Raw genomic sequence first — 27,838 nt, forward strand, 5'->3', positions numbered from 1 at the left:
GATGAAGCCTTTATATTCAAGTTAAGAAAACTTTGCTTTTAAAGATAATGAAGTAATTTTACTATGCTAAATAAATATATAAAAACCTTGTTTCCGTTATCCAATTCATAAATAACTTTATGATCATTAGAAAAAGACTATTCTACCCTCCATGCAAGGGTTAGAATTGGGTTAATAATTCTAGTATGAATCAAAAATCCCTACTTCATTATTGTAATAAATTCACTCTTGGTCCACAATATTTGGGGTGGGCACTTATAGTTTTTTTTTCTTCTTAATATTGCATTGCAATTTTCTTATTTTAAATTGAGTTGGGTCAGTCGATGACAACCACAACAACAGAAGTTTTAAAAAGTATTACAAGTCGTACTCTACACTGATCTATTTATATAAATTAAGAGGTGCTTAAAGAATACCAAAAACTGAAGATGATTCAAGCTCATGAATTCTCACATTACATGCATTTTATTCATCCAATATTTATTGGGGAGAAAATTCAATTTTTCATTGTGTTGCCAATATCAATGACAAATCGATACCTAACATCAGTTTTCAATAGCTGCTCAATGGCAGTGTTCACATAATCCATTGAAATCAACTCGATATCTGCTGTTATGTTGTTCTTAGCAGCAAAATCAATCATCTCTTGTGTTTCCTGCATTCCTCCACCAGCACTCCCACCCACTATTTTTCTTCCTGTCAGGCCAATAACATGGTAGTTATACTAATATTTATCTGTTTGATTACCCATGAGAAGATCAATGCTGCGTTAAATTTAGAACACATACCACTACAACATTATCCAGTTTTACCGACGGATTAATTCCGTCGGTGACAGCAATTAAATCCGTCGGTGAAAACAATACCGACGGATTCACCGACGGCAGTGATCCGTCGGTAAACCAGTCGTCGGTAAATCCCATTTCCGTCGCTAATTCTGTCGCAAATAAAAAAAACCATACACCGATGGTAATACAGACGGATACGCGCGCCAAAAAAAAAATTCCTCGCGGGAACATTACCGACGGCCAATCCGTCGGTAATTTTAAGGGTAATTACCGACGGCATCACCGACGGGTTGTCCGTCGGTATTTATGGCATGGCTTGTAATTTTGTTGCAACTCTCTGTGTAATACCGACGGATATTATCCGTCGGTATGGCCGTCGGAAGTTAATCACCGACGGATAATATCCGTCGGTGATACTGTCGGGAAATATGGCATGGATGGTAATTGTTCGGCAACTCTCTGTTAAATACCGACGGATAGTATCCGTCGGTATATCCGTCGGTATGTATTTGAAATATATATAAAAAATAATTTATTAATTGTAAAAAACATTAATAAACAAATAAAAATGCATTAAACATTAAAAATCTAAAAGTAATAATATTCATTACAAATTTAATGTGTTTAAAAAACAAAATTAAACTAGTATAGCGGCGGAGCTGGAGGAGGAGGCGGAGGAGGAGGAGGCTGGTTGTTCCCGGGACCAAACGGCCAAAAAGAAGCTGCACAAGTATCGTCACCCATCTTTGATCTCATCTCCATGACTATTTGACGGAGCTCATCATAATTCGTCGAGAGTTGTTGATATTGTTGTTTCAACGCAATGAACTCCTCAGACTGAGTGTTCGATACTGATGGAGAGCTTCCAACAGTTGAGACACTACGAGTCGAACGCAAGTTGTCAGCCGTAGTGTTGGAGAGCCCGTAGACCCTGTTTTTATCGGGTCCACCAGACGATCCCGCCTCCATCCACAAATCTGGATCGAAATCTGGATGGGTCGACGGATTGTCCCCATATCTCTCCCTCAACTGGCTATTATAGGTCTCCTGAAAATTCCATCGGTAAAAAAATCATCAAATGCAATTCAAGATGCAATTCAAGAAAATAATAACTTACAAAATAAAATGAATGAACGAACATACCACGAAGTGCTGAGCACGGTTGTCCACGAACTGCTGCACCCCTTTTTGGCGGTCTTGACTCCGCACATGCGTCTCTAGAAACAGCTCCATTGGACTCGGTTCACGTCCAAGAGACGCAGCCTGTAAGGAAAAAATAGGTTGAAAGTTAAATATATTATAAGGAATGACAAATTAATTATCGATATATTTCAATAAAATTAATCTTACCATCCGCTTTGCATGTGCGCTGAATGGGACGGATCCGCCAGTGTGCGTGGTCACCGAACCATAAATTTGCCGGTTCCGGTTGTCGGCGCCAGACTGTGAGCGCCGTGAGAACCGCTCTGAGGTCACGTGCTCAATATATGCCGTCCATATTTCCCCCGAGATGAATGGCGGTTTGAATTCCTGCCAAACCGCCACCTCATTCCATCCTTCAAGACCGTTATCCCTCGCTGTCTTTTTGATTTTTTTTGGGTGTCATACCAAAAATCACGCAACCTACTTCCATAGTAACAAATTAGAATTTAAAACATTAAATTATAAAACAAAAATAAATATTATTTTTTATGTTACCTAGTTGCCGCGTGATTCTCCCATACCCTCCTCACAACATTGTTGTCCGCCCTATCCCACTCAAATTTGTTCTGTGTATATAAATAATTCATATAAAATAAAAATAGTACAAGATATAAAATTATAAAAATCATTTATTAAAAATAAGCTGGAAATTAAAAATTAACACCGACCTGAAATCGTTTAAACCATGCATCGATATTAGGTTTCCACTCAGGATGTTTGGAAACCTGGCTCCATTGAAACAATGGAATCTCCATCGACGATTTAAACGCCAATGTTATAGTCCTTGCAGCCTCAATGTTTGTAAACCTGAAATTAAATAAAAGTAGTAATTAATATTAATTAGTTGTTCATAAATTATGTTATAAGTATATAAAAAAAAAGTCTAAAACCTAAACAAACTTACATTGAGAGGTCATCCTTCCATTGTGCCTGGTACTTGCGGGTGAATTGACCCCGCTGTGAAGGCACACCGCTTCTGCGCTGTGAAACCGCGCTAGAAGAGGCAGCATCACAAGTTGGCGTAGATTCCTCGCCGTGATCAGCACCTAAGGATACGTCCTCCTCGCTGCTAGAAGAACTAGCTGCAACCGTCTTCTGACGACGTGCTGTAGATTTCATTCTACGCATCTACACACATGTATACGAATAATTAACTTCGATTATTTAAAAAAAATTCGACAGAGTCTCCCCTGTACTGGGGGGTCCCAAGTTGTCGACAAAATCATATTACACTTCCAATTTTATTTCACATCCCGATCCAATCATCCTGGATCTCAACCCAACTCATCATCATCAACACAACATTTTATTCAATAACATCATATAGAATTACAACTATGAACATTCATTTAATTATTTTATCCTAAATTAAGATAAACTAATAATTAAATGCAATTCTATATATATAAATTAACATTTTTAAAATAAATCAACAATAACAATTATATTTATAAACTAACATTTTTAACATAAATTCAACAATAACAATTATAGCAATACAAACAATAATATCCTAAATTAAGATAAACTAATAATTAAATGCAATTCTACATATATAAACTAATATTTTTAAAATAAATCAACAATAACAATTATATTTATAAACTAACATTTTTAAAATAAATCAACAATAACAATTATATTTATAAACTAACATTTTTAACATAAATTCAACAATAACAATACAAACAATAATATCCTAAATTAAGATAAACTAATAATTAAATGCAATTCTATATATATAAATTAACATTTTTAAAATAAATCAACAATAACAATTATATTTATAAACTAACATTTTTAAAATAAATCAACAATAACAATTATATTTATAAACTAACATTTTTAACATAAATTCAACAATAACAATTATAACAATACAAACAATAATATCAAAACTAAAAAACTAAAATTAATAAATAAAACTAAAAAACTAAAAAACACTACACAACACACAAAATTAAAAAACATTATATCAATTCAAAATAAATTTGGGAATAAAAAATGCTTACCTTAATAATGTGTTGAATTTAAGATTTTATCTACAAACAATATACAAAACAAAGAACACCAAAAAAAATAAACATAATTAAAATAAAAAAAATACAAAGATAAAGAAAAAAAAATACATACCTTTTGAAACTAAATGAGAGAAGAAGATCACACTTGAGAAGAGGAGAAGAGAAAGGGAGAAGAGGAGAAGAGAAGTGAAAGGAGAAGAGGGGGAGAGAAAGGGAGAAGAGGAGAAGAGGGGGAGAGGGAGGAGAAGAGGGGGAGAGGAGGGGGAGAGGGAGGAGACGGTGCGGGGGGGGGGGGGGGTGGGGGGGCGGTATATATAGGGAAATTCCGACGGAATTACCGACGGCCCTTAATTGCTGTCGGTGCAATTAATTTCCGTCGGTAATTCCGTCGGAAATTAATTGAAATGCGCACCAAAAAAGTTCGAAAATCCCGCCAAACTTTTCGATCCGTCGGTAATGCCGTCGGTGATGGTGCAGACGGGACACGTGTCAGACATGCGCGGGCCGTCGGTGATGCTGTCGGTATGTGACGTCGGTAATTGTGCAGACGGACACGTGTCAGACATGCGTGCGGACAATTCCGTCGGTGATGCCGTCGGTATTGGCGTCGGAAACGCCGTTGGTGAATGTGGCAAAATCCCGTAATTTTTTTGCAACTCTCTGTGAAATACCGACGGGTTATAGGTCGTCGGTATATCCGTCGGTGAATGTGGCAAAATCCCGTAATTTTTTTGCAACTCTCTGTGAAATACCGACGGGTTATAGTCCGTCGGTATATCCGTCGATGAAAAGGTAAATTTTTCTTATGTTTTATATGTAACCCTCTCAAAAAATCTTGAATTGCAAACTAAAAAACACACACAACACAATAACAACGGCTGACCCTTAAAAAAGAATAAATATTTCATGTTTCAAATTATTACATTATAAAAATAAGGACATGTTTAGTTAGTCGGAATTTTCATCTTCGTCCTCCATTGAATTGTTATCATCAGCTTCATCGCACTCTTCAATTTCGTTATCATCTTCTTCAACAACATTCTTTTTTCTACTAGTGGAGCTCAGAACAACATTCAACTCCTCTGCGTCAACATCAACAAGACTATCGTTGAAAACGCGAAAATTCGAATTTTCTTCTAAGTCAATCGACGGAGCAACTCGGTATGGTTCAACCAACTCACTAGCTTGAAAGACTTCATCTATCACACTTGTGTCTTCGTTCTCATCCTGAACAACCTCGACACGACCCTTGGGTTTTGTTTTTAAAACGGATAACCAATCAACTCTTGATCGGTCCTTTCTAAAGGAAGGGGTGTATGTGTAATAAACTTGTTGGCATTGCTTTGCGAAAACAAAGACGTCGTTTACGTTGCGGTGTCTAGCTTTTGAATTGATTTCAACGAGACCATAGTGAGGATCTACTCTGATTTCTCTGTCAGTTGTGTCATACCAATAACATTTGAATAAAAACACTCTATTTTGCTCGCTATGATATTGCAGTTCGATGACCTCTTCCAATCTACCGTAGTAGTCAACTTCAAACTCACTAGAAGTCGATCCCTTAATACAAACACCACTGTTGTATGTCTTTCTTCCATGCCCGTATTCTTCAGTATGAAAGACATATCCATTGACAAAATATCCATTATAGCACTTGACTTTTCTTTCAGGGCCCAGACATAGTAAAGACAGTGAAATAGCAGCACTACCTCCCATTTGATAAACCTAGCTTGTAAATTAAATACAACAATAATCAATAAACGGATATTATGTAACATTGACTACAATTAATTACATTGCAAGAGATAATGAGTTTGTGCTAGGACTTACATGTGTTCTAAACCATGTGGCAAATTGTTCATCTTGTAATTGAAAGATCTGGGATTCGGTCAGCTGTGAGTTATTGGACAGTAAGTATGGTCGATGTTGCCTGCAAGGTTGTTCCAAAGTATATGAGTGTATGGTATCACAAAACATAAATAGTACACTCTTGACAAAGTTTAAGTCGAACATCTACTTACTTAATAAAAGGTCTCAGCTCATCACAGTTAAATAGGACATAATTGTGTGCTTGTCTGAACTCTATTTCAGACAAATATCTTCCCCTCACGGCATTTTTAGGTGTGGGTCGTCCAGGATTGGAGAATATTGACAAGTTCCCACTTGAATGCACTTCCCCACCATCATCATGCCGTGGAACATGGTTTATCCTCGTTCTCAAATGATGTTCGAAATAGTATGAGATAAATGTTGAGATCTCCTCAACAATATACGCCTCACATATTGACGCCTCAACATGCGCCTTGTTCTTAACCTTTTTTTTAAGATTGAACAAGTACCTGCATATATATATATATATATATATATATATATATATATATATATATATATATATAAATTATCAATTAAAAACATTAAAATAAAAACATTTAATTATAAATGTCATAGCAACTGTAATATCTAACCTCTCGAATGGATACATCCATCTGTACTGGACCGGTCCTCCAACTTTTACCTCAAACGGTAAATGTACGGGTAGATGCTCCATTGAGTCAAAAAATGATGGAGGGAATATCATCTCAAGTTTGCATATTGTCTCGACGATATTCTTTTCAAGCCTCTCAATGTGATCAACATTCAACTTGATGGAGCATATATCTCTGAAGAAATGACTAATCTCCGTTAGTGCATCCCATATCCCCTTTGGCAACAAATCACGAAAAGCTAATGGGATGAGTGTTTGCATAAACACATAGCAGTCATGACTCTTCATTCCATATAATCTGCATTCCTCCGTATTAACCAGCCTTGATATGTTTGAGGCATATCCATCGGGGAAACGCAGACTCTTAAGCCATTTGTAGACTAGTAGTTGTGCGTTTTTCTCTAGCACGAAGCTTGCTCTTGGTTTTGCGACCCGTGACCCATCACAAACCAACTCCATATTTTTACGGTTACAGAACAGCGCTACATCCAATCTAGCCTTGATGTTGTCCTTTGTCTTCCCCTTCACATCCATGACGGTGTTGAAAATGTTCTCAAACACGTTCTTTTCAATGTGCATGACGTCAAGGTTATGGCGGAGAAGATTGGTCTTCCAATAAGGAAGCTCCCAAAATATACTTCGCTTCACCCAATTATGGGTCAAACCAAAACCAGGAAACTTCTGCTTACCTGATTGGAGACCAAACACAATTTCACCGTACTCTGACACAACATCAAACAATTCTTCACCGGAAAGACGCGGGGGTGCAACATCATTTTCAACCCTGCCAACAAAGAAATCCTTTCTGTTCTTTCTGTACCTGTGGTTATGTGGCAAGAAACGACGGTGACAGTCAAAAAAAGAAGCTTTACCCCCGTTTGTTAGCGTGAATGCCTTGTTGTTCTCCATACAATATGGACATGCTAGCTTTCCATGCGTGCTCCAACCAGACACCATTCCATAAGCTGGGAAATCATTGATAGTCCACATCAAAGCCGCTCTCATAACAAAATTTTGTTTCCTCGAGATGTCATAAGTCAAAGCTCCAGGGGACCACAACTGCGTCAACTCATCAATCAACGGACGAAGACAAACATCTATATTCCGCCCCGGACTGCTCGGACCTGGTATGACCATAGATAAAAACATGAACTCCGGCCTCATACACATCCCCGGTGGCAAGTTATAAACCGTCAGTATGACCGGCCAACAAGAATAAGGAGCAGCAAATGACCCGAATGGATTGAATCCGTCTGTACACAACCCAAGACGCACGTTCCTTGATTCAGCTGAAAAGGGAGGATGCATACTGTTAAAGTGTTTCCAGGCTTCACCGTCAGAAGGATGAACCATCACTCCATCAACCGCATGGTGTGATTGGTGTCATGTCATGTGCTCAGCAGTCCTTGGTGACATGAATAACCTCTGCAGTCTAGGTGTGATTGGGAAGTATCTAAGTTTTTTATATGCCACGAAAGTCTTCCCTCTACCAGTTCTGGGTTTGTAACGGGAATGCCCGCACGTCATGCACTCGGTCATCTCGGCATTTTCAAGGTAGTATAACATGCAGAAGTTAGGGCATATATCAATTTTCTGGTATCCTAAACCGAGGGGTTTCATCATGGACTTGGCAGCATAGAAGTTCTCTTTCAGCCTGTTCCCTTCAGGTAAAATGCTTCTCGCCCATTCAATAATCTTGTCATAACCGACCTCACTCAACCCGTGATCTGACTTGATGGTGAACACCTGTGCTACGGCTGATAATTTACTGTGGTTCGTGCAGCCATCCCATAATGGTTCGTCAGAATCTCTAAACAGATCAAAAAACCTTGCTGCATCTGCATTAGGTTCTTCTTCTACGATTGGACATCCCCTGACATTATCTTCACTCATTCTCATTGCATCCATAACCATATTCCTGTAAGGATTACTGTTCTCATTTCCAACTTCATGCATGTTACTAGCACTAGAAGTTGACCCAGCCACCTGTTCTTCCATGCTCTCATCAGGAACAAATAGTTCTCCGTGAGCATACCAACACAGGTAATCTTCCATGAACCCTTTGGTTAGAAGATGCATCGTTACAACATCTTGATGCAGAACTTTAAATTTTTACACTTCCTGCATGGACACCTAATACCGCCATCAGTAAAATTCCTCGGAATAGATGTTGCGAAATTAATAAAACCCTGGACACCGTTACAATAATCCATCCTCCGCAATCCTTGGGGTGAGTTCCGATACATCCATGAACGATCATCCATGACTTCTATTGAACCTCTATAAAACATAACAAAAATATTGGTTTTCCCCGACATTATCCAACAAACTAAAACAACACTTATGTTAAATATTCATTATCAATTATCAACTATCAACGTTCATACATACAAATTTATACATATATAAATTTACAGAATTACTCACAACTTCGAAATATAATTGATAACAATTAAACAAGACACTTAAATACGCTATTAATTATTTATTTCATCACAACGACACATTTAATTCGGTGTAATTCAAACAAAATTTCAACAATTTACAAACAAATATAATTTGACAAAATCTAAAACAACCTATAACAACTACAAAATTATACATTCATACTACAAGTTTCTTTGACAAATAACAATTAAACAAGTACAAACGTTAACAAAATACATATACTAAAACAATAAAATTCACAATTAAATATTAAAACTAATTAAAAAGGATAGATTTACTTACAAAAAAATGATAAAATCTACAAGAAACGGATATTGTGACCACGTACAAGATATAAGAAACTTGAGTGCTCGTGTTGAGAATAGTGGAGAGTTTGGGATGGGTGTTTGGCTGCAGTTTGGGAGGAGTTTGGGAGGGGAGAGGTGGGATGGGAAAGAAGAAGAAGGAGAAACAGAGGATGAGAGTGTCGGCAGATGGGTGTATATAATGGCTTTTTCCGACGGAATCACCGACGGAATAATTCCATCGGTGATGCCGTCGGTGACATCGCCACGTCACTGTACGGCTATCACAGTTTGAATCCCTCGGTACTTTCCGTCGGTAAAATCGCCTGACGTCACCATTCCGTTGCGTATTTCCAGACGAACTGTATATGTCGTCGGTGAAGTCGACGGAATATTTCCGTCGGTATCTACCGACGGCATTACCGACGGAATTATTCCGTCGGTATATACCGACCGATTTTGAGACGGAATTATTTCCGTCGGTATTAATTACCGACGGAATATGTCCGTCTGTAATTCCGTTGCTTTTCTCCGGTTTTCTGGTAGTGTACTGAGATACATGCATTTATACATACCCACGATCAAAGGAAACACTGGTAGCTCAAGTGGTTTCGCAGGCGCACCAACCAAAACCAGCTTTCCTTGAGTCTTCAATAGACTAATCAAAGGCAAGATAGGATGCATGGCCGACACCGTGTCAATTACACCATCCATTGTGCCCATTGCAGCCTGAATAGCAAGCAATATTAGATCATAAAACAAACATACAGGATAAAAGATTTGATTTAATGTTTAACTAGTTTACAAATGCAAGGAAGGTGCTCTGAATCATGTTTATATACCTGCATCTGATCCTGATCACGGCTAACCAAAAATGAGTCGGCACCAAGATGCTCGAGGGCTTCTTGTTTCTTGTTGGGTGAGGTGCTAATAACTGTCACCTTGACCCCCATAGCTTTTGCAAACTTTACAGCTACATGACCTAGCCCACCGAGCCCAACCACACCCACATGCTGTCGCTTACTCTCAACTCTATTTCCTTGCGTTGAATTAACAAGTGAGAAAAAAAAAATTGTGAATTTCCGGCTTCCAAACCAATGGTTGTGTTTGTGTGCCTCCCAATAAAATAATATATTGGAAAAGTTAATGTGATTTTTAATGCATGAACTTTTATGATTTCCTTAGATGATGCTTAATTTTATTTGAATAGATTTCCCAAATTAAAAAATAACTAAAATATGGATGTCCCTCCATTTATGTCAGCGTGTCTCTTGTAGGCTGACATGGTGATGTGCATATAACAGGGCTGCTCTCTTTGTTGAAATCTAACAGTTTTCCACTGTACCGTGTAAAAGCATGTGCATATAAAAATAAGAGTGAGGTTATTGTTTAGGTAGTTTTTTTTTTTTGAAAAAAATAAATTTTAATAAAGTATGGTTAGTTGTAGTTAGTTGGATTTAGATACGTATTTGGTATAAATTATGGTTGAAATTTATGTGTAGTAAAAATATATTTATAAAATGTTTGGTTTGTGTTTGAGAATGTGTTTACGGTTGCTTTTCATAGTGTTTTTTACTTGGAAATGCATTAAAATAATAATATTATTATTATTATTTAAAATTATTTTTGATATCAGCGTATCAAAATAATATGAAAACACCAAAAAAATATTAATTTGAAGCAAAGAAAAAAATAAAAAAATTTTAAATTTTTTCAAAAGCGCTTTTGAAACGCAAAAAAACAAATAGGGTTCTAGGAAATTTTTTTGCTGTTTTTTACAATTTTTTATTTTATTTTATCCTTTAATATTAAGTTAGTTGAAATTAAATTTTATTTTTTATCTGCTTTTTATGGGGTTATCTCGATTTCATACCACGGGTTGCGGGTTGGATAAGTTGACTCGGGTTGATTTTGTTTAATTTTTTTATCCTTTTTTAATTGAGTATTTTTTTAATTGGGTTTTATAATATTTTTTTAATTTTTTTCTATAAGTTTATCCTGATCTCATGATCCAAGTTGCGGGTTTAGTAGGTTGATCAAAGTTGACTTGATTTATTTTTTAGGTTCTTTTTTAATTGAATATATTTTTAAAAAAATCAGCATTCAACAACTCAAATCTTTTTTTTTTTTTTCAATTTCATCCATCAATATTAAGTTGTTTAGAAATTTAGCAACGTATTTTTTTTTTCAATTTGCTTTTTATGGAGTTATCCCGGTCTTAAGGATTTATTTTTTTCACCTCTCAATTTCAACCTTTAACATTAGATCTATTAGGAATGGAGCTTCATGACTTTTTTATTTACTTTTTATGAAGTTATCCTGATTCATGACCTAGGTCATGGGTTTAATAGGTTAGTCTGAGTTGACTTCGATTGTTTTTTATTTTTTATTTTTTTTTTCATCATTGAAAACTAGGTCGGTTGAAAATTGAGATTCTTATGTTTTTTTTACTTTCTTTCTATCAGATTATCTCAATCTCATGGCCCATATCACGAGTTTTGCATGTTGACACTACCAGAAAATCGATAAATACAAACGGAGATACCGAGGGAATATTTTCATCGGTAAATTTCCGAGGGATTTTACCGACGGAAATATTCCCTCGGTATATACCGAGGGAATTACAGTGGGAAAAAAAATTAAAATAAAGCAAAAAAAAAATGATGACGTGTCATTTTTACCAACGGAATTACCGTCGGAATACTATTCATTGGTAAACTGTGAACACTGTTCATCATGTCAATTACAAAGGGAATCACCGACGGAATTTTCCGTCGATATTTTTCAGAGAGCTCCAGAACTGTTTACTTTCCAATTGCACTGTTAATTGTTGTTCTTTACGAACAAAATCACAAACGGATTGAAAATGCATCAGTGTTATTTGACGGTTTTCTGAAAAAATTCAATTAATTTAAAATTTTCATTTAAATATTACAGGCAGAATCACCGACGGATTGAAAAATCGTCGGTAATTGTTAGCGGTTTCTGAAAAAAATTACGAAATTGAAAATTTAAATTAAATATTACCGATGGAATTACCGACGGAATAATTAAAAAATATTAATATTCAATTATTCATCGGTAAATCCGTTGCTAACGCGCCCCAATAAAAAGCCTGAATCCTCTTATTTCACAAGAGACAGACTCATTTCTTATTATTCTTCTTGTTCTACTTCTACTTCTTCTTCTTTTTCACTGTATGTAAAAAACATCAATATCTATTTCTTTCACTTCTTTTCTCTCCTAATCTCCTTCTCTTTTCCTCCATGCTCGGGTATGTCTTCTTCTTCTTTCTTCTTTTATCCTCTTATTTTTTTTAATTAAAATGCTTTACGAAATTATTTTTCTCGCATTAGCTTCACTTGCAACTACATTAAGGTAATATTTTTCTTTTTCCTTCTTTTTTCATGATTTTTTTCACTATATTTGTTTTTTATTTTATTTTTAATTGTTTTTGTTCTTAATAATTGTATAAATGTTGTTGTGATATTTTTTTTTCATATGAGATCAATTTTTAGTTGATTTATTTATAGGATTTTTAAATTTTTAGCAATTGCAACTTCATTTTTTTCATATGAATTTTTTTAGTTGAATTTATTTTTTCGTTTTATTTATTTGTTGCAAATTTTTTTGAATTGATTTTTTCATTCTTTTTTCCAAGCATTTTGAGTATATATTATACAATGTTGATTTATGTTAATTTAATTATTTTATAATTTTATAAAATGATTTTTTTTAAAATGTTTTTAAATAATCCGTTGGTAATAAAAAATATTATTTCCCAGGGATATACCGATAAAATTAAGCGGGTAATTTTTGTTTTACCAACGGAAAAAAAATTACTGATGAAAGATTCACCGACGGATCATTTTCGTTGGTAAATTAATTACCGACGGAATATGTGTTTTACGCCGACGGAAAAATTCTGTCGGTAAAACTGTTAAATCTTGTAGTGTGATTTGAGTAGTTTTTTTGTTAATTTTTTATTTAATATTCTTCTTTAAATTCCATCCTTCAATACTGAGGTTGGTTAGGAATTGATCTTTATAATATATTTTGATTTGTTTTTTATACGTTTGTTACAATTTCATGACCTGGATTGCGAATTTGATAAGTCAATCCGGATTGATCCAACATGTAACTATCTCAAAAAAAATTAAAAAAATCATCTAATATGTTACCATATTAATATTTTTTTAAAAAATATCATTCAATATACATTATCTTTTAAGTTTATAATTAATTTTTCTTATTAAGAAACATGTTAATATCGCTTCAACATTTGTTTTTTTAAGTAGTAACAATGATAACAATGATGGTGATGCTGATGATGATGATAATAATAATAATAATAGATGTGGTGGTGGTGGTGGTGGTGGTGGTGGTGGTAGTGGTGATGGTGGTAATAATGATAATGACAATGATGATACTAGTGATAATGATGCTAATAATAATAACAACAATAGTGATAATAATAACGAAACTGATAAAAAAAACAACTAAAAAGGAAGGGGGTTTTCTTGTAGATATAAAGACAATCTACCATTCACTACAACAAGTGAAGTCTATGGCATTAAAAAAAAAAAGAGACTTGCCTTGGAGTTAGGGGTGTTTTTGTATCTTCACACGGCTATTAGTTATTATAGATTTGGCTGGGGAATTTTGACCTATTTAATATTCTTAATGGCAGTAAAATAACAAAAAAAAATCCTAATAATAAAAGAATCAACACAGCAAGGACAAATGTATTTCAATATTTTTATTTTTTATATAAATAGTCAAATTACACATATACCCTTGAATCCAAAAAATATAAGTAATTAGGGTTAGGGGTATTAAGATCTTTTAGCCTAGATTTTTTTTTTGTTAATTGTATGATTGATTGATGATGAAAATATAATTTAACATCTAAATAATATTTTTAATCTGGAAAAAATGTTGGCACGTTGGGGTTGCCACGCAGTTTGGGTGGCATGGGTGGCAGCTCTCGGTGGTCAAAAATAAATTTTTATTGTATAATTTTATTCATCTTCATCTTCTTTTTCATTGTGGGTTGTAGGTGTTGTCAATAAATAAACAACGTTGTCCTAATTTTAATTAATATTGATACATATTTATGATGTTCGTCTTTTATGTTCTTTTTTAACCTCATTTTAGGACCCAAACATTATTTTATTGTATGAAAAAATATTTCAGCCCCGCGGAGAAGAGTGGACACTAAAGCTAGTTTTGTCTATTTCGATTTGTTTACGAAGGTGTTTCCATCAAAATTTTCCAATAAAAGCATGACACGTGTATCATTTAATCAGCAATTAATTGGGTGTTAAAACATGTAAGCAAGTCTCTCATGCCCTCCTTTCATATCTGTCTTTGTTAATAAAAAGGGAAAAAGAAAATCCCCATCGAGAGAGCGACATTAGACCATGAACTTATCTCAAGATATCAAAACTCAAAAGGAAAATTGAACGCTAATCAATTAAGACAGAAAAATAATTCTGACCTTTTGTTGTCGAATTTGCTTCCTTAATTTAAGTTTTCAGAGATGCAAAATAATTCTGACTATTTTTAAGAATTTAGTTCTTAAGGACAAGCCTTGAACTTTGAATCAATTAATCCCCTCTCTCCTAGCAGAAAAAATAAAAAAAGTAGCAGACTATATAAATTAATTCCATGCTACCTTGTTTTTTGTTAAAAAAATTGATATTTAATAGTTTTATTATACATCCAACAAGAATTATTGTATTTTTTTCATAAGTTATTATATTTATGTCAAGATTTAAATTTATCAGGAAACCGTAGTGAATAAGATTATTAGATATTGATGTGTTAACTATATATGATTTATTAATCTCCAATCAATTAATATTTTTTTTTTGCTCTAGTAATTGAAGGAGAACCACCAGACATAAGTTGATCTCGCATCAAAGTTCCTCGATTTTTTTTTAAATTAACACTGCTTAAAAAAATATGGTAAAATAATATATCCATAAAAAAAAACTCGGCAACGAAAAAGAAAAAAGCAAAGCACATATAATTTGCTAAAATGAATATTATAAAAAGAGTTGCTAAAACGAAATAATAATTTATTAATATCGAAGAAAATACACAAGTTCTAATAAATCGATATATACATACCCCTCACCTCAACAAAAATACAACCACCAGACAAACCCATATATAATAATAAATAAACCTTTATTTCACCGTATAAACAAATAAATAAATAATAGTACTAAAAAAAATCCCTCAAAAAAAGACTCTCAAAAGAGTAACACGTGTATAAATCCCATCCCAGTAAAACATAAAAATGACCAAGAGAATCACAGATCACAAAAACCTAGTGCCTCAAAAGAGAAAGCATAGACAAGAAGAGAGAAGAGCAGATAAGAGCCCCAGACATCCCAAGAGAAAAGGAAGCAGCTCCCTTGTCCATTCCAGGAGCTGGCGCTGGCGCTAACTCTCCAAGATCTTGGGCGGAAACAGCAACACTGGCAAGCATTGCCATGACAACAGCAGCAGCAAACAACTTCATTGCAGCAAATGCCATTGTACAAAATCGGGTGTCAAGACACGAAAACAAACCCTTTCAAGAGATATACTGAGAGCGTAACCAAATCTTGAATATTGTTCAGTGTTCTTGATCCAGGGTGGTGATGAGAAGGACGAAGTGGCAAGGGGTGTTTATATAGTGAGGGTTGGTGTAGGTTTTCACAAAGAAAACGTGTGGGGTCATAGATAACGTGGACAGCTGGAGAGACACGTTGAGGCAGAGAAACACAGAGGCCAGCAATAGAACGGCTGGTGCTTAAAAAAAATTTGATTTTTATTAACGTTAGCGGACACTTGGAGTCCTCATTTTATTTCCCTATCTTGGTAAACCGTTACCTAACACTAGTCCCCATGTCAAACACTCAACGTCATTTGTGTTAACATGGAAAGTTTACACAAAAAATTGACTTCAAATTAATGGGATTAATTTAAGAAGATCAGAGTTGAAAAACTAATTTTTAAATGATCATTTACCTGTTTTTTTAAAGACTACGTACTATATCTTTGTAGCACTATTGTCGACCCGGCACTATTGAAAGGTAACATGGTGATTAAAAACTTCAAATTACTGTTTTTGTTCAACATTCAATGTGTGTATATATATATATATATATATATATAAAAAAGAGAGAACGAAAGCAGTTGAACTAGTCTGTTTGGGAGTGTAACTATGTTTGGAAGTATAGTTACAGTTATTTTTTAAAGTATTTTTCACTTAAAAATATATTAAAATATATTTTTTTATTTTTTATAAATTATTTTTGACACCAGAGTATCAAAACGATCTAAAAACATAAAAAACATATTAATTCAAAGAAAAAAATAAAAAATTAATTTTTTAAAAAATATTTTTGAAATACAAAAATAAACAGTGTCGTTATGCATGTACCTCTTCAACAGACATGATGTGTTTTATGAATTTTGAATTATGGGATAATGACCTAATTAATTTAACATGTGTTTTGAAACCCGGCCCGGCCCGGCAGGTCGACCCGGGGCTGGAACCGAGCCGAGTTGATGAAAAAATAGCATAAGCCATGACCCGGTGTGACCCGGCTGACCCGGCGGGTTGACCCGGTGACCCGGTCAAAAACCCGGTTGCAACCCGTTGACTTTTGTTTTTTTTTTAACTAAAACGACGTCGTTTTGAATTTTTTTAAAAATAAAAATTGACCCGGCCGACCCGGTTAAAACCCGGAACCCGGGCCTTGGACCGGGCTGGCAGCCGGGTTTAAAAACTTTGAATTTAACAATTCAACATCTTAATTAATATTCTTAATTATAAGAGTTTCTTCATCCGGCCATGTTTGACGTCCTTTATTCTAAACTCATCCAAGCGCTGGTTGTACGTACAATGAAATCAACACCAAACATATAAAATATCAAGAGAGAAGTAGTTCTTTCTCACATCAACTAATTAAAGGAGGAAAGTATTTTTTTGTTTTAGAGAGAGAAAAGATGGAAATAAATTAATTTTATTCAATGTGTTGGATTGAAAAGATCATGATTAAATTGACGCTAAGTGTTTAAGTAATTATGATAAAGGAAAATAAATTAATGTGTGGGATTGAAAAGATCAAGATTAATACGATCTATATTTGTTAAAACAGGACTTACTGATAATTTGTCCAAAGAATAAGGTCATGTCTGCAAATAACAGGGTTGCTCTCTTTGTTGAAATCTAATAGTTATCCGCTGTACTGAGTAAAAGCAATGTGTTGCCGATGTCAAATCACACGTTTTATTCGTACAGTGTTTATGAGGTAGAGAATTCAAATCTTCATTGTGTTGCTGATGTCGATAACAAATCGGTATCTGACATTACATGCGTTTTATTCGTACAGTGTTTATGAGGTAGAGAATTCAAATCTTCATTGTGTTGCCGATGTCGATAACAAATCGGTATCTGACATCTGTTTTCGAAAGCCGCTCCATGGCTGTGTTCACATAATCCATCGAGATAACCTCAATGTCTGCCGTGATGTTGTTCTTGGCAGCAAAATCAATCATCTCTTGTGTTTCCTTCATTCCTCCTATGGTACTCCCTCCCACTATTTTTCTTCCTGCCAAGCCAATAACATGGAATTCGTCGCTGTCAGCTCAATATATACCAAAATAAATTTAGAACACATACTGAGATGCATGCATATATACACACCCATGATCAGAGGAAACACTGGTAGCTCAAGTGGCTTTTCAGGCGCACCAACCAAGACCAGCTTTCCTTGAGTCTTCAATAGACTAATCAAAGGCAAGATAGGATGAATGGCCGACACCGTGTCAATTACACCATCCATTGTGCCCACTGCAGCCTGAATAACAAACAATATTATATTATGTTTGATGTTTAATTAGTTTTACAGATACAAGGAATTAATGTGCTCTGAACCATGTATATATACCTGCATCTCATCCTGGTCACGACTAACTAGAAACGAGTCAGCACCAAGATGCTCAAGGGCTTCTTGTTTCTTCTTGGGAGAGGTGCTAATAACTGTAACCTTGACCCCCATGGCCTTCGCAAACTTTACAGCTACATGACCTAGCCCGCCGAGCCCAACCACGCCCACATGCATACCCGGTTTGTCAAGATTAAAAAACCTCAAGGGGCTGTAAACTGTAATCCCAGCACATAGGAGAGGTGCAGCGGCATCTAGAGGTAGGTTGTCTGGAATACGAATTACGAAGTGCTCATCCGTGACCATGCTGTCTGAGTAGCCTCCGTACGTGGTGGTTCCATCGTGGTATTTGGTACTGTAGGTGAGTATCATTTTTGGGCAATAATTCTCGAGATTGTTGTTGCAACTATCGCAAGAGTGGCATGATCCAACCAAGCACCCCACCCCCACTTTGTCTCCAACTTTGAACTTCTCAACTTTGCTTCCTACCTCTGTCACTTCCCCAACAATCTCATGCCTGCATTGCCAATTTAATTTAATTAACCCTCAGATGCAATGCATGGATGAATTTATTCCAGTAAAATTCCTCTAAGCATCTTCCATGAACTGCCAATTGCCATTCATGATGTTTATGTGCAAAAAAAATGAGAAATAACTATACGGTCATAGATTTTTCTTGCTGTGTGTACATACCCGGGAACTAGAGGGTACGTGGCAGTACCCCACTCATTCTTGGCCATATGAAGGTCTGAGTGACATATTCCACAAAAGAGCACCTTGAATCTCACATCCTTCTCTCCTGTAGACCTGTTGCAAGAGGTGTTTCTTGCTTACTTAGCATAAACCGCAAATGAAAATGAGAGATATTCATAGGTAAATAATCAATCAGATCGCCATTCACCAACCATAATATTACTAAAAATGTAAAGCTATAAACATGTGATTCAATAAACTTATTTCACATATTAAAAATAAAAGACTGCCATATATCTGATGTAGCCCATCTTGCAGCTGCGCTGAATGCTTGTTGGTGTTTAGAAAAACAAGAAGAAAATGGATCTAAGTAAACCGAGCTAGACGAAAAGAAAAATAAAATCCCATAATTAAATAAAGCAACGACAAGATGGAGGAGAGGGAATAACCTCCTGGAGAATTTGAAAGGAGAGAGGACCCCGGATTGGTCTCTGGCTGCCCATCCAAAAGCCTTGGTAGGATGTTCTTCCTCGTAAGATTTTTCTGCCATTTCCACCCTCTTTTTTGCTTTATTTGGTACTGCCGAGAGAGCGTGCATGGTGCACCTATTTATAATGGCGGGTGGTCTGCCATTGCGTATGGCAGGGATGACATACTGGGTGAGCTAAGCACCTTTAGTCGCACATCCGTGAGCTAATCAATTACCTTAAGAGAAAAGCCATCTGTCCATGTAGTAATAATAGTTACCTTGACTTCTCGGCTGAGAAATTTCCCATAAAGCTATCTCAAGTATGCTGTCGTTTACTCTCAACTCTATTTCCTTGCGTTGAATTAATAAGTAGGAAAAAAAAAATAAACATGTGAATTTCCGGCTTCCAAACCAATGGTTGTGTGCTTCCCAACAAAATAATATATTGGAAAAGTTAATGTGATTTTTAATGCATGAACTTTTATGATTTTCTTAGATGATGCTTAAATTTTATTTGAATAGATTTCCAAATTAAAAAATAAATAAAATATGGATGTCCCTCCATTTGTGTCAACATATCTCTTGTCGTGTGATATGGCATGGTGATGTGTCAACAATTGCTTAAGACACATTAACTTTAAAACTCTAAATTAATTTTTAAAATAGTGTAAAATGTACCAGAGTTAATGATATGTTTCATTATATTATGTTTTTTAATTGAAAAGTGTGAAAAAATATGTTAATATTTATAAAATAACATATAATATGTAAAAGTCCTTTAATTAGAAAAACATGATAAATGAGCCCACTTTCAAACGGATCGAAGGTGTAGAAGATTAATCATCTAGTAGGTGGTCCAGTGGTAAGAGTTTGGGACCAAGAGATTTGCTTTCCCTATGATCTCAAGTTCGAGCCCTGTGGTTGTTAATATGATGGTCACTGGAAGCTTACATAGTCGTTAGCTTCAAGGCCCGTGGGATTAGTCGAGGTATGCGCAAGCTGGCCCGGACACCTATGTTAATAATAAAAAAAGGGTGCAGGAGATCAATTCCAACTTTTTTTAGTTGAGGGACTGGTTTTGTAATGATTTAAAAGTTCAGAAATGTTTGTAGTAATCTGGACCCGGTGTGTAACAGTAGAAATCAAAATTTTCTATCCCTCAAATTTCATGATAGTTATTTTTATAATTAATATAAAAAATAAATATGTTTTTATATTTTTTATCAATAAAACATTAACACATGAGATGAAATATTCAAGATATTTTGTCATGTGATATTATAAAAAAAACATGAAAACCCTTTATAAATAGAGGGTCTCAATCTAAAAAATAATAATTTTAAAGATATAAATTTTTCTTTTTAACATAAGCATTTCGAATAAGGAAACTTTTTTGTCAAAAGCTTTAAAATCTTATTTATCAATGCTTGAAGTCAAAAAAAACAAAACTCTATTAAACCAAAGCATAAACGACACCCTACAAAAGTTTTTTAACAACAGTTTAAAAACAGAAAGGATATTTTTTAAAATATTAAATCATCAAATCTCGCTTCACAATACACGTTCCAATTCATGTTCCTACAAAGCACAAATCTTGATTTCATTTAATTTCACTAATAAATCATATCATCATATTTCTACTTCTTTTATTTCTCATTACCTCTCTTTTTTTATTCTCATCTTCTCTCCTCATAGTCTTTTGTGGTTTTCAATTTATTAGGTTTTGATTTCATATATGGTTAGATTTTGTACAGCTTTACTTGTTTCACAGTTAGATACTTAGATTTGTGTGGCCTGATATGAACATTGCTGCATTGCTTCATCGCCTTTAAAATAATTCAATCTTTTATTTTTCTTCTTCAACTCTCTGCTCTTCATCGCCTTTAAAATAATTAAATAGAACTGTTGACCATTAGTGGGATAATGAAAGGGGTCTCTCACCTCACAATCTCTTGAGATATATATGACTTCAGATCGGAGCAAAAACTTGGATCTCCTAAAAACCCAGCCATACACACGCAAACCTTGAAGCATTAAAAAGCTTCTTTGGCTGTAGATTAAAAGCCCCTTAACAAAGAAAATTGCAGTGTTATCACGGTCTATCAAAGCTTCATAAACAAGAGAGTCCCATCTGTGAGTGGGTCCTAAATGAACATTGCCTCCAGATCTCAAGGACATCAAAATAGCGTGGGGAGAGCATTGTGCGAGAGAGAGGGAGAAAGGTGGGCTGTGATTTTCCAAGATTTCTCCTTGCAGTGATGATGAAACTTTTTGAATGTTGTTGAAGTGGTTTTTTTTAATCATAATTAATAACTTGATTCTATTATATAAAAATTAATTAAATTAGTTGCAAGGAAGTTGTTGTATTAATAACAAATATATTAAAATATAAATAAGTTATTATAATAATATTTTTTATTGGAGCGCATATAAGAAAAAAATCAACCATATATATACTCTTCAAAATACCATTTTAATAATTTGGTTACTATGAATGGCTTTTGCTACCATTGGAGATGTTCCAAAAGTCCCCAAAGGGCGTAACGTGATGACAAAGGACTTGAGATCTGCACAGCAGGTCTCGAGTTCGAGTCAGGGCGTGCACCTTTTGTAAGAGTCTTGGTTACTATGAATGGCTTTTGCTACCACTGGAGATGTTCCCAAAATCCCCAATGGGCGTAGCGTGAAGGCAAAGGGCTTGAGATCTGCACAGCAGGTCTCGAGTTTGAGTCAGGGCGTGCACCTCTTTTAAGAGCCTGGAACAGCTGGGGTTTTACTCGCTCACCTGGACCCACAAAGTGCGCTTTTCAGAGGGTGAGGTTTCCTCGAATCCAAAAAAAAAAAAAGATGTTCCAAATAGATAAACATGATATAGTACATATTAGATAGGAAACTTTTCTTAACATGGAAAAAAAAAAAAAGGTGATACCGATGTTTTTTAAAATGTAAGAAAAGCATGATACCTTGATTATTAACTTAACAAGATTTAATAAACATGATTAATTTAATAATATAATTTTAAAAATAAAAATATTGTAAATAACATGAATAAAAAAAAGATAATAATTAATTATACTCTGGAGATAAAGAAAAAGAAACCAGTCATCGACCTATCATCGCTTCACCATGACAACTGCTCAATTATAAAAAATAACTTATCAAGACGGTTTAAATGTCATTGTGAAAAGCTTTATCAAGAGGCTACACGTGTTGTTTGAGCAATGAATTAGAAAACAAACTAATCAAAATATCATGAAATAAATATTTCATGCTTATATTTGATATGATTTAAAAATAAATTTTTTAAAAAAGATAAATTAAACAAAAAACGATAAATAAAAAGACTTGAGATAACTCGGGTTATTCTCAAAATTAGTGAAAATTCCTATAGAAAAAAAAAATAGAGTCCAATCTTTAATTTAATAAATGTTAAGGGGTGAAACTGAAAAAACACGACTTTAAAAAAGAAGAAGAAAAGGCCGAGCAAAATTTCTAAACCTAGGTTAATCTTTCAAATTCACAACCCCTGAAATCCTAGATTTATGCTCAATGAAGAAGCTCAATTATCAACAAATTAAATCATGGAGCATGAAATCGTAAAAAAGGAGATCAATCTAGAAAACATTTCCAAGGAAAAAAAACATAGCAAATAAAATAACAAGGATCAAATTGGAAGAAAAAAACCTTAAAAGGATGAAATCATAAAAAAATAAACTTTAAAAAATAATCTCAAATAACACAAATATCAATTAAAAGAATAAGAACCAAATCTGAAAGATAAAAAATATTGAAGGGGATGAAATTGAAAAAAAATCCAATTTTATAAATCATCTCAAATAAATCAAATAGTAATAAAAAAAAAACAAGGACTAAATATGAAAAAATAATAAAGAGAAGGGCTGCTTTTATTTTTTGCAGGGTCAACACAAAAATCAAGGTGAGAGGAAAAGCAGTAAAAAAAAAAAAAAGGATTGCATGCACTGAATTGGATGTCCAATTAAAACACGCGTCATACCTGGACGAAGAAAAAGCAAAGACGAATCTAATAACACCACCTCACTACGTCTCACGCATAGCGTAAAAGGATTAATGACATTTCACACGCTTGCATGTGTGCAAGTCAATTTTTTTAATAATATCTATGCTAGGTCAAATATCAAACAACCCGTCAAATAATATTATCATTACAAAAACCCAATATGAAAAAAGATACAAAGACCCATGGACCAAAGCTATAAAAAATCTAAAATGATGAAGCCTTTATATTCAAGTTAAGAAAACTTTGCTTTTAAAGATAATCAAGTAATTTTACTATGCTAAATAAATATATAAAAACCTTGTTTTCGTTATCCAATTCATAAATAACTTTATGATCATTAAAAAAAGACTATTCTACCCTCCATGCAAGGGTTAGAATTGGGTTAATAATTCTAGTATGAATCAAAAATCCCTCCTTCATTATTGTAATAAATTCACTCTTGGTCCACAATATTTGGGGTGGGCACTTATAGTTTTTTTTTCTTCTTAATATTGCATTGCAATTTTCTTATTTTAAATTGAGTTGGGTCAGTCGATGACAACCACAACAACAGAAGTTTTAAAAAGTATTACAAGTCGTACTCTACACTGATCTATTTATATAAATTAAGAGGTGCTTAAAGAGTACCAAAAACTGAAGATGATTCAAGCTCATGAATTCTCACATTACATGCATTTTATTCATCCAATATTTATTGGGGAGAAAATTCAATTTTTCATTGTGTTGCCAATATCAATGACAAATCGATACCTAACATCAGTTTTCAATAGCCGCTCCATGGCAGTGTTCACATAATCCATTGAAATCAACTCGATATCTGCTGTTATGTTGTTCTTAGCAGCAAAATCAATCATCTCTTGTGTTTCCTGCATTCCTCCACCAGCACTCCCACCCACTATTTTTCTTCCTGTCAGGCCAATAACATGGTAGTTATACTAATATTTATCTGTTTGATTACCCATGAGAAGATCAATGCTGCGTTAAATTTAGAACACATACTGAGATACATGCATTTATACATACCCACGATCAAAGGAAACACTGGTAGCTCAAGTGGTTTCGCAGGCGCACCAACCAAAACCAGCTTTCCTTGAGTCTTCAATAGACTAATCAAAGGCAAGATAGGATGCATGGCCGACACCGTGTCAATTACACCATCCATTGTGCCCATTGCAGCCTGAATAGCAAGCAATATTAGATCATAAAACAAACATACAGGATAAAAGATTTGATTTAATGTTTAACTAGTTTACAAATGCAAGGAAGGTGCTCTGAATCATGTTTATATACCTGCATCTGATCCTGATCACGGCTAACCAAAAATGAGTCGGCACCAAGATGCTCGAGGGCTTCTTGTTTCTTGTTGGGTGAGGTGCTAATAACTGTCACCTTGACCCCCATAGCTTTTGCAAACTTTACAGCTACATGACCTAGCCCACCGAGCCCAACCACACCCACATGCATACCCGGTTTGTCAAGACCGTAAAATCTCAAGGGGCTATACACTGTAATTCCAGCGCATAGGAGAGGTGCGGCTGCATCAAGAGATAGGTTGTCTGGAATATGAACTACGAAGTGCTCATCTACGACCATAATGTCCGAGTAGCCCCCATATGTGGTGGTTCCATCTAGGTATTTTGCACCATATGTGATTATCACTTCCGAGCAGTAATTTTCAAGATTGTTGCTGCAACTATCGCAAGAGTGGCATGATCCAATCATGCCCGCCACCCCCACTTTGTCTCCAACTCTGAACTTTTCAACTTTGCTTCCTACTCCTGTCACTTGCCCAACAATCTCATGCCTGCATTGCCAATTTAATTTAATTTAATAACACCTTTAATCGCAATGCATGAATCAAATTTATACTAGTCAAAACTGCTCTTTATACTAGTAAAAACTCCTCTAAACATTTTCGCTGGACTGCCAATTTTCCATTTATAATACATTGTTCGCAATGTTTATATACACAAAAAATATTATCATGTTGTAATATAATAAAAATCAAACCTACCAAATCCCTAAATTAGTAAATATATGATTATTATTTTAGGCAATTTCAATAGATTAGTGGCGATAAATTAATCATGAAAGAGAATTTTCAATAAATTATTCATGAATAAATCTCAACAAATGATATCACTTCAATTTACAAAATTATCATGTTCCTCCCACAACAATTGATCAAGATAAAGATTGTAACAGAGAGGGGGGGTGTTAAAGGAATACTAGAAATTTGATTGCTTTTGAGTCAAAAAAGAGATCCAAATCATAGTTGCAATTTTAAAGGGAAAAAATGGAGGAATCAGAAAGCGTGAAGGTTGAAACTCAGAACAGAAAATGTTGGTGCAAGCAAAAACTAAAGGAAAAATGTTTAAAATGAAAATCAAGATACAGAAGAAGTTAAAAGATTTCTCTTGCAGTCTGTTCATACCCAGGAACTAGAGGGTACGTGGAATTACCCCACTCATTCTTGGCCATATGAAGGTCTGTGTGACATATTCCACAAAACAGCACCTTCAATCTCACATCCTTCTCTCCTGTTGACCTGTTGCAAGAGGTATTTTTGCTTAACATTGACCGCAAATGAAAATCAGAAATATTAATAGGTAAGAAGATTAATCAGATCGCCATCACCAACCAAAATATTACTTAGAAGACATATAACTACAGAGATGTGAATTAATCAACTTATTTTACTAAAAGACTGCCATATCTGATGTCGCCCATTCTGCAGCTGTACTGCAAGTTTATTGATGATTAAAAAAACAAGAAGAAAATGGATCTAATTAAACCGAGCAAGGAAAAAAGAAAACCCATCATTATATAAAGTAGCAACAAGATAGAGGAGAGGGAATAACCTCCTGGAGAATTTGAAAGGAGAGAGGACCCCGGATTGGTCTCTGGCTGCCCATCCAAAAGCCTTGGTAGGATGTTCTTCCTCGTAAGATTTTTCTGCCATTTCCCCCCTCTTTTTTGCTTTATTTGGTACTGCCGAGAGAGCGTGCATAGTGCCACCCATTTATAATGGCGGCTGGTCTGCTATTGCGTACAATGGGCAGGGATGACATACTGGGTGAGCTAAGCGTGTGCCCGTTTGGTAACAGCGTTTGGTTAATAAGAAAAAAATGCGTCCTGCTGGTAGTACCCATTATACGGTTTTGAGATTGTGCCACAGGTTTTGAGAAGCAGCATTTTGCTGCTCGTGGGGAGGTACCATAACAGTGAAGCCATGTTCTATTATCCCACTGTTTATTTTAATGAACAGTTTAGTTTTTTTTTAAAAAGAAAAAAAAACAGTGTAAAATGTTTTTTTCTTTTCTTGAAAAATCAGTGCAATTAATTGATTTTACTTGCATTATTCACGTGAATGTGGACAGTATTTTTTTTTTGGTTTTTTTTAAAAATTAGTTTAAAGTGAATTAAATTGTAAATTTTTTTAAAAAAATTATATTTTACTCGAAAAACTAGTATTTAATATTATTTAATAACACTACATAAATTAGAAGGATATCACATGATGATGTAGCATTTGTAGAATTTGATCGCAATTCCAATTATCTTCTTGTCGGGTCCGACCCAGTTAAAAAAAATTAGTTTTTATTTTTATTTTAATTGTGTTTTATTCAAAAAATTAAAAGGAAATCTCTTGATGACATAACAAAAAATTCAGTTTTTTTTGTTGAGCGCTTAAGAAACCATGGAAAATATAGTCTTTGTTGGATAGATTTCGTATGTGATGACATTGCACATAGTTTAATGGAATAACAAAAAATATTTGATATCAATATTATTTATTTCATGATGTAATAACAGTAATTAAATCTACAATATTTAAATTACAAATCATTAATATTAATATATATATTTTTTAATTATTTTATAACCTCAATTTGAAAAGCATTTTTTTAACCAAACACATTAAACTACTTTTTGTTCAACCTCAATTTCAACCACAGTTTTAACCAAACATATATTTTTCCAAACCAACCTCAACTAAAAGTACATTTTATAAAACAACTTTTTTAAAACCACAACCATAACAGTAACCTCAATACCAAACAGAGCTAAGTGTGGTTGGGGTTGCTTTTCAAATAACTTTTCGTGCCGAAATGCATGCCAATGATGTTTTTTCATTTTAAAAAATTATTTTTGACATCAGCATATCAAAACGATCCAAAACATACAAGACATATTAAATTTTAGCAAAAAAAAATATTAAAATTTTTTGAGAACACGGTTTGCACCGCATTCCCAAACAGTGTCTTCGAGAGAGAAGTCGCTCTCGTCCATGAGCTGATCAACTTCCTTGAGAAAACAGTCAGTATGTAAAACAAATATAAGATGCGGGAGATTCACCGGAGCTCTCTCCTCGTATTTTTACGTTCATCATTATAGTATGGTGATATTATTTTAATATTTTTAAAGGATTTATAAGTCATTATTAATTTGTTTGTGAT

At 34.4% G+C, this 27,838-nt stretch overlaps 3 protein-coding genes across 5 annotated transcripts; all 3 read right to left on the bottom strand.

The window, feature by feature from the left end:
- Window positions 1-429: 429 nt before the first annotated feature.
- LOC7475058 (probable mannitol dehydrogenase) lies at window positions 430-19,489 on the bottom strand. Of its 3 annotated transcripts, none has more exons than XM_024609125.2 (5): window positions 19,320-19,489; window positions 18,871-18,984; window positions 18,181-18,694; window positions 9,805-9,958; window positions 430-696 (listed from the first exon to the last, which is right to left on the bottom strand). In XM_024609125.2, the coding sequence occupies exons 1-5, from the start codon at window positions 19,466-19,468 to the stop codon at window positions 497-499; spliced, it is 1,131 nt and encodes a 376-aa protein (XP_024464893.2). In that variant the 5' UTR covers window positions 19,469-19,489; the 3' UTR covers window positions 430-496. The 3 variants fall into 3 exon arrangements, with proteins under 3 accessions (XP_024464893.2, XP_002313294.4, XP_052311822.1); XM_002313258.4 differs by lacking the exons at window positions 430-696; window positions 9,805-9,958 and adding exons at window positions 15,296-17,841; window positions 17,937-18,090 and having other exon boundaries at window positions 19,320-19,488; XM_052455862.1 differs by lacking the exons at window positions 430-696; window positions 9,805-9,958; window positions 18,871-18,984 and adding exons at window positions 15,296-17,841; window positions 17,937-18,090 and having other exon boundaries at window positions 19,320-19,485.
- On the bottom strand, window positions 2,503-3,484 carry LOC127905783 (uncharacterized). Its single transcript, XM_052455863.1, has 2 exons — window positions 2,896-3,484; window positions 2,503-2,798 (listed from the first exon to the last, which is right to left on the bottom strand). The coding sequence occupies exons 1-2, from the start codon at window positions 3,117-3,119 to the stop codon at window positions 2,642-2,644; spliced, it is 381 nt and encodes a 126-aa protein (XP_052311823.1). The 5' UTR covers window positions 3,120-3,484; the 3' UTR covers window positions 2,503-2,641.
- A 4,529-nt stretch (window positions 19,490-24,018) lies between the features above and the next one.
- On the bottom strand, window positions 24,019-26,424 carry LOC7475057 (probable mannitol dehydrogenase). The gene is made up of 5 exons (XM_002313257.4): window positions 26,240-26,424; window positions 25,813-25,926; window positions 24,669-25,182; window positions 24,402-24,555; window positions 24,019-24,285 (listed from the first exon to the last, which is right to left on the bottom strand). Exons 1-5 carry the CDS (start codon window positions 26,398-26,400, stop codon window positions 24,086-24,088), a joined length of 1,143 nt encoding a protein of 380 aa, XP_002313293.2. The 5' UTR covers window positions 26,401-26,424; the 3' UTR covers window positions 24,019-24,085.
- Window positions 26,425-27,838: the final 1,414 nt, after the last annotated feature.

This window comes from Populus trichocarpa, chromosome 9 (assembly GCF_000002775.5).
Source record: "Populus trichocarpa isolate Nisqually-1 chromosome 9, P.trichocarpa_v4.1, whole genome shotgun sequence".
Taxonomy (NCBI): Eukaryota; Viridiplantae; Streptophyta; class Magnoliopsida; order Malpighiales; family Salicaceae; genus Populus; species Populus trichocarpa.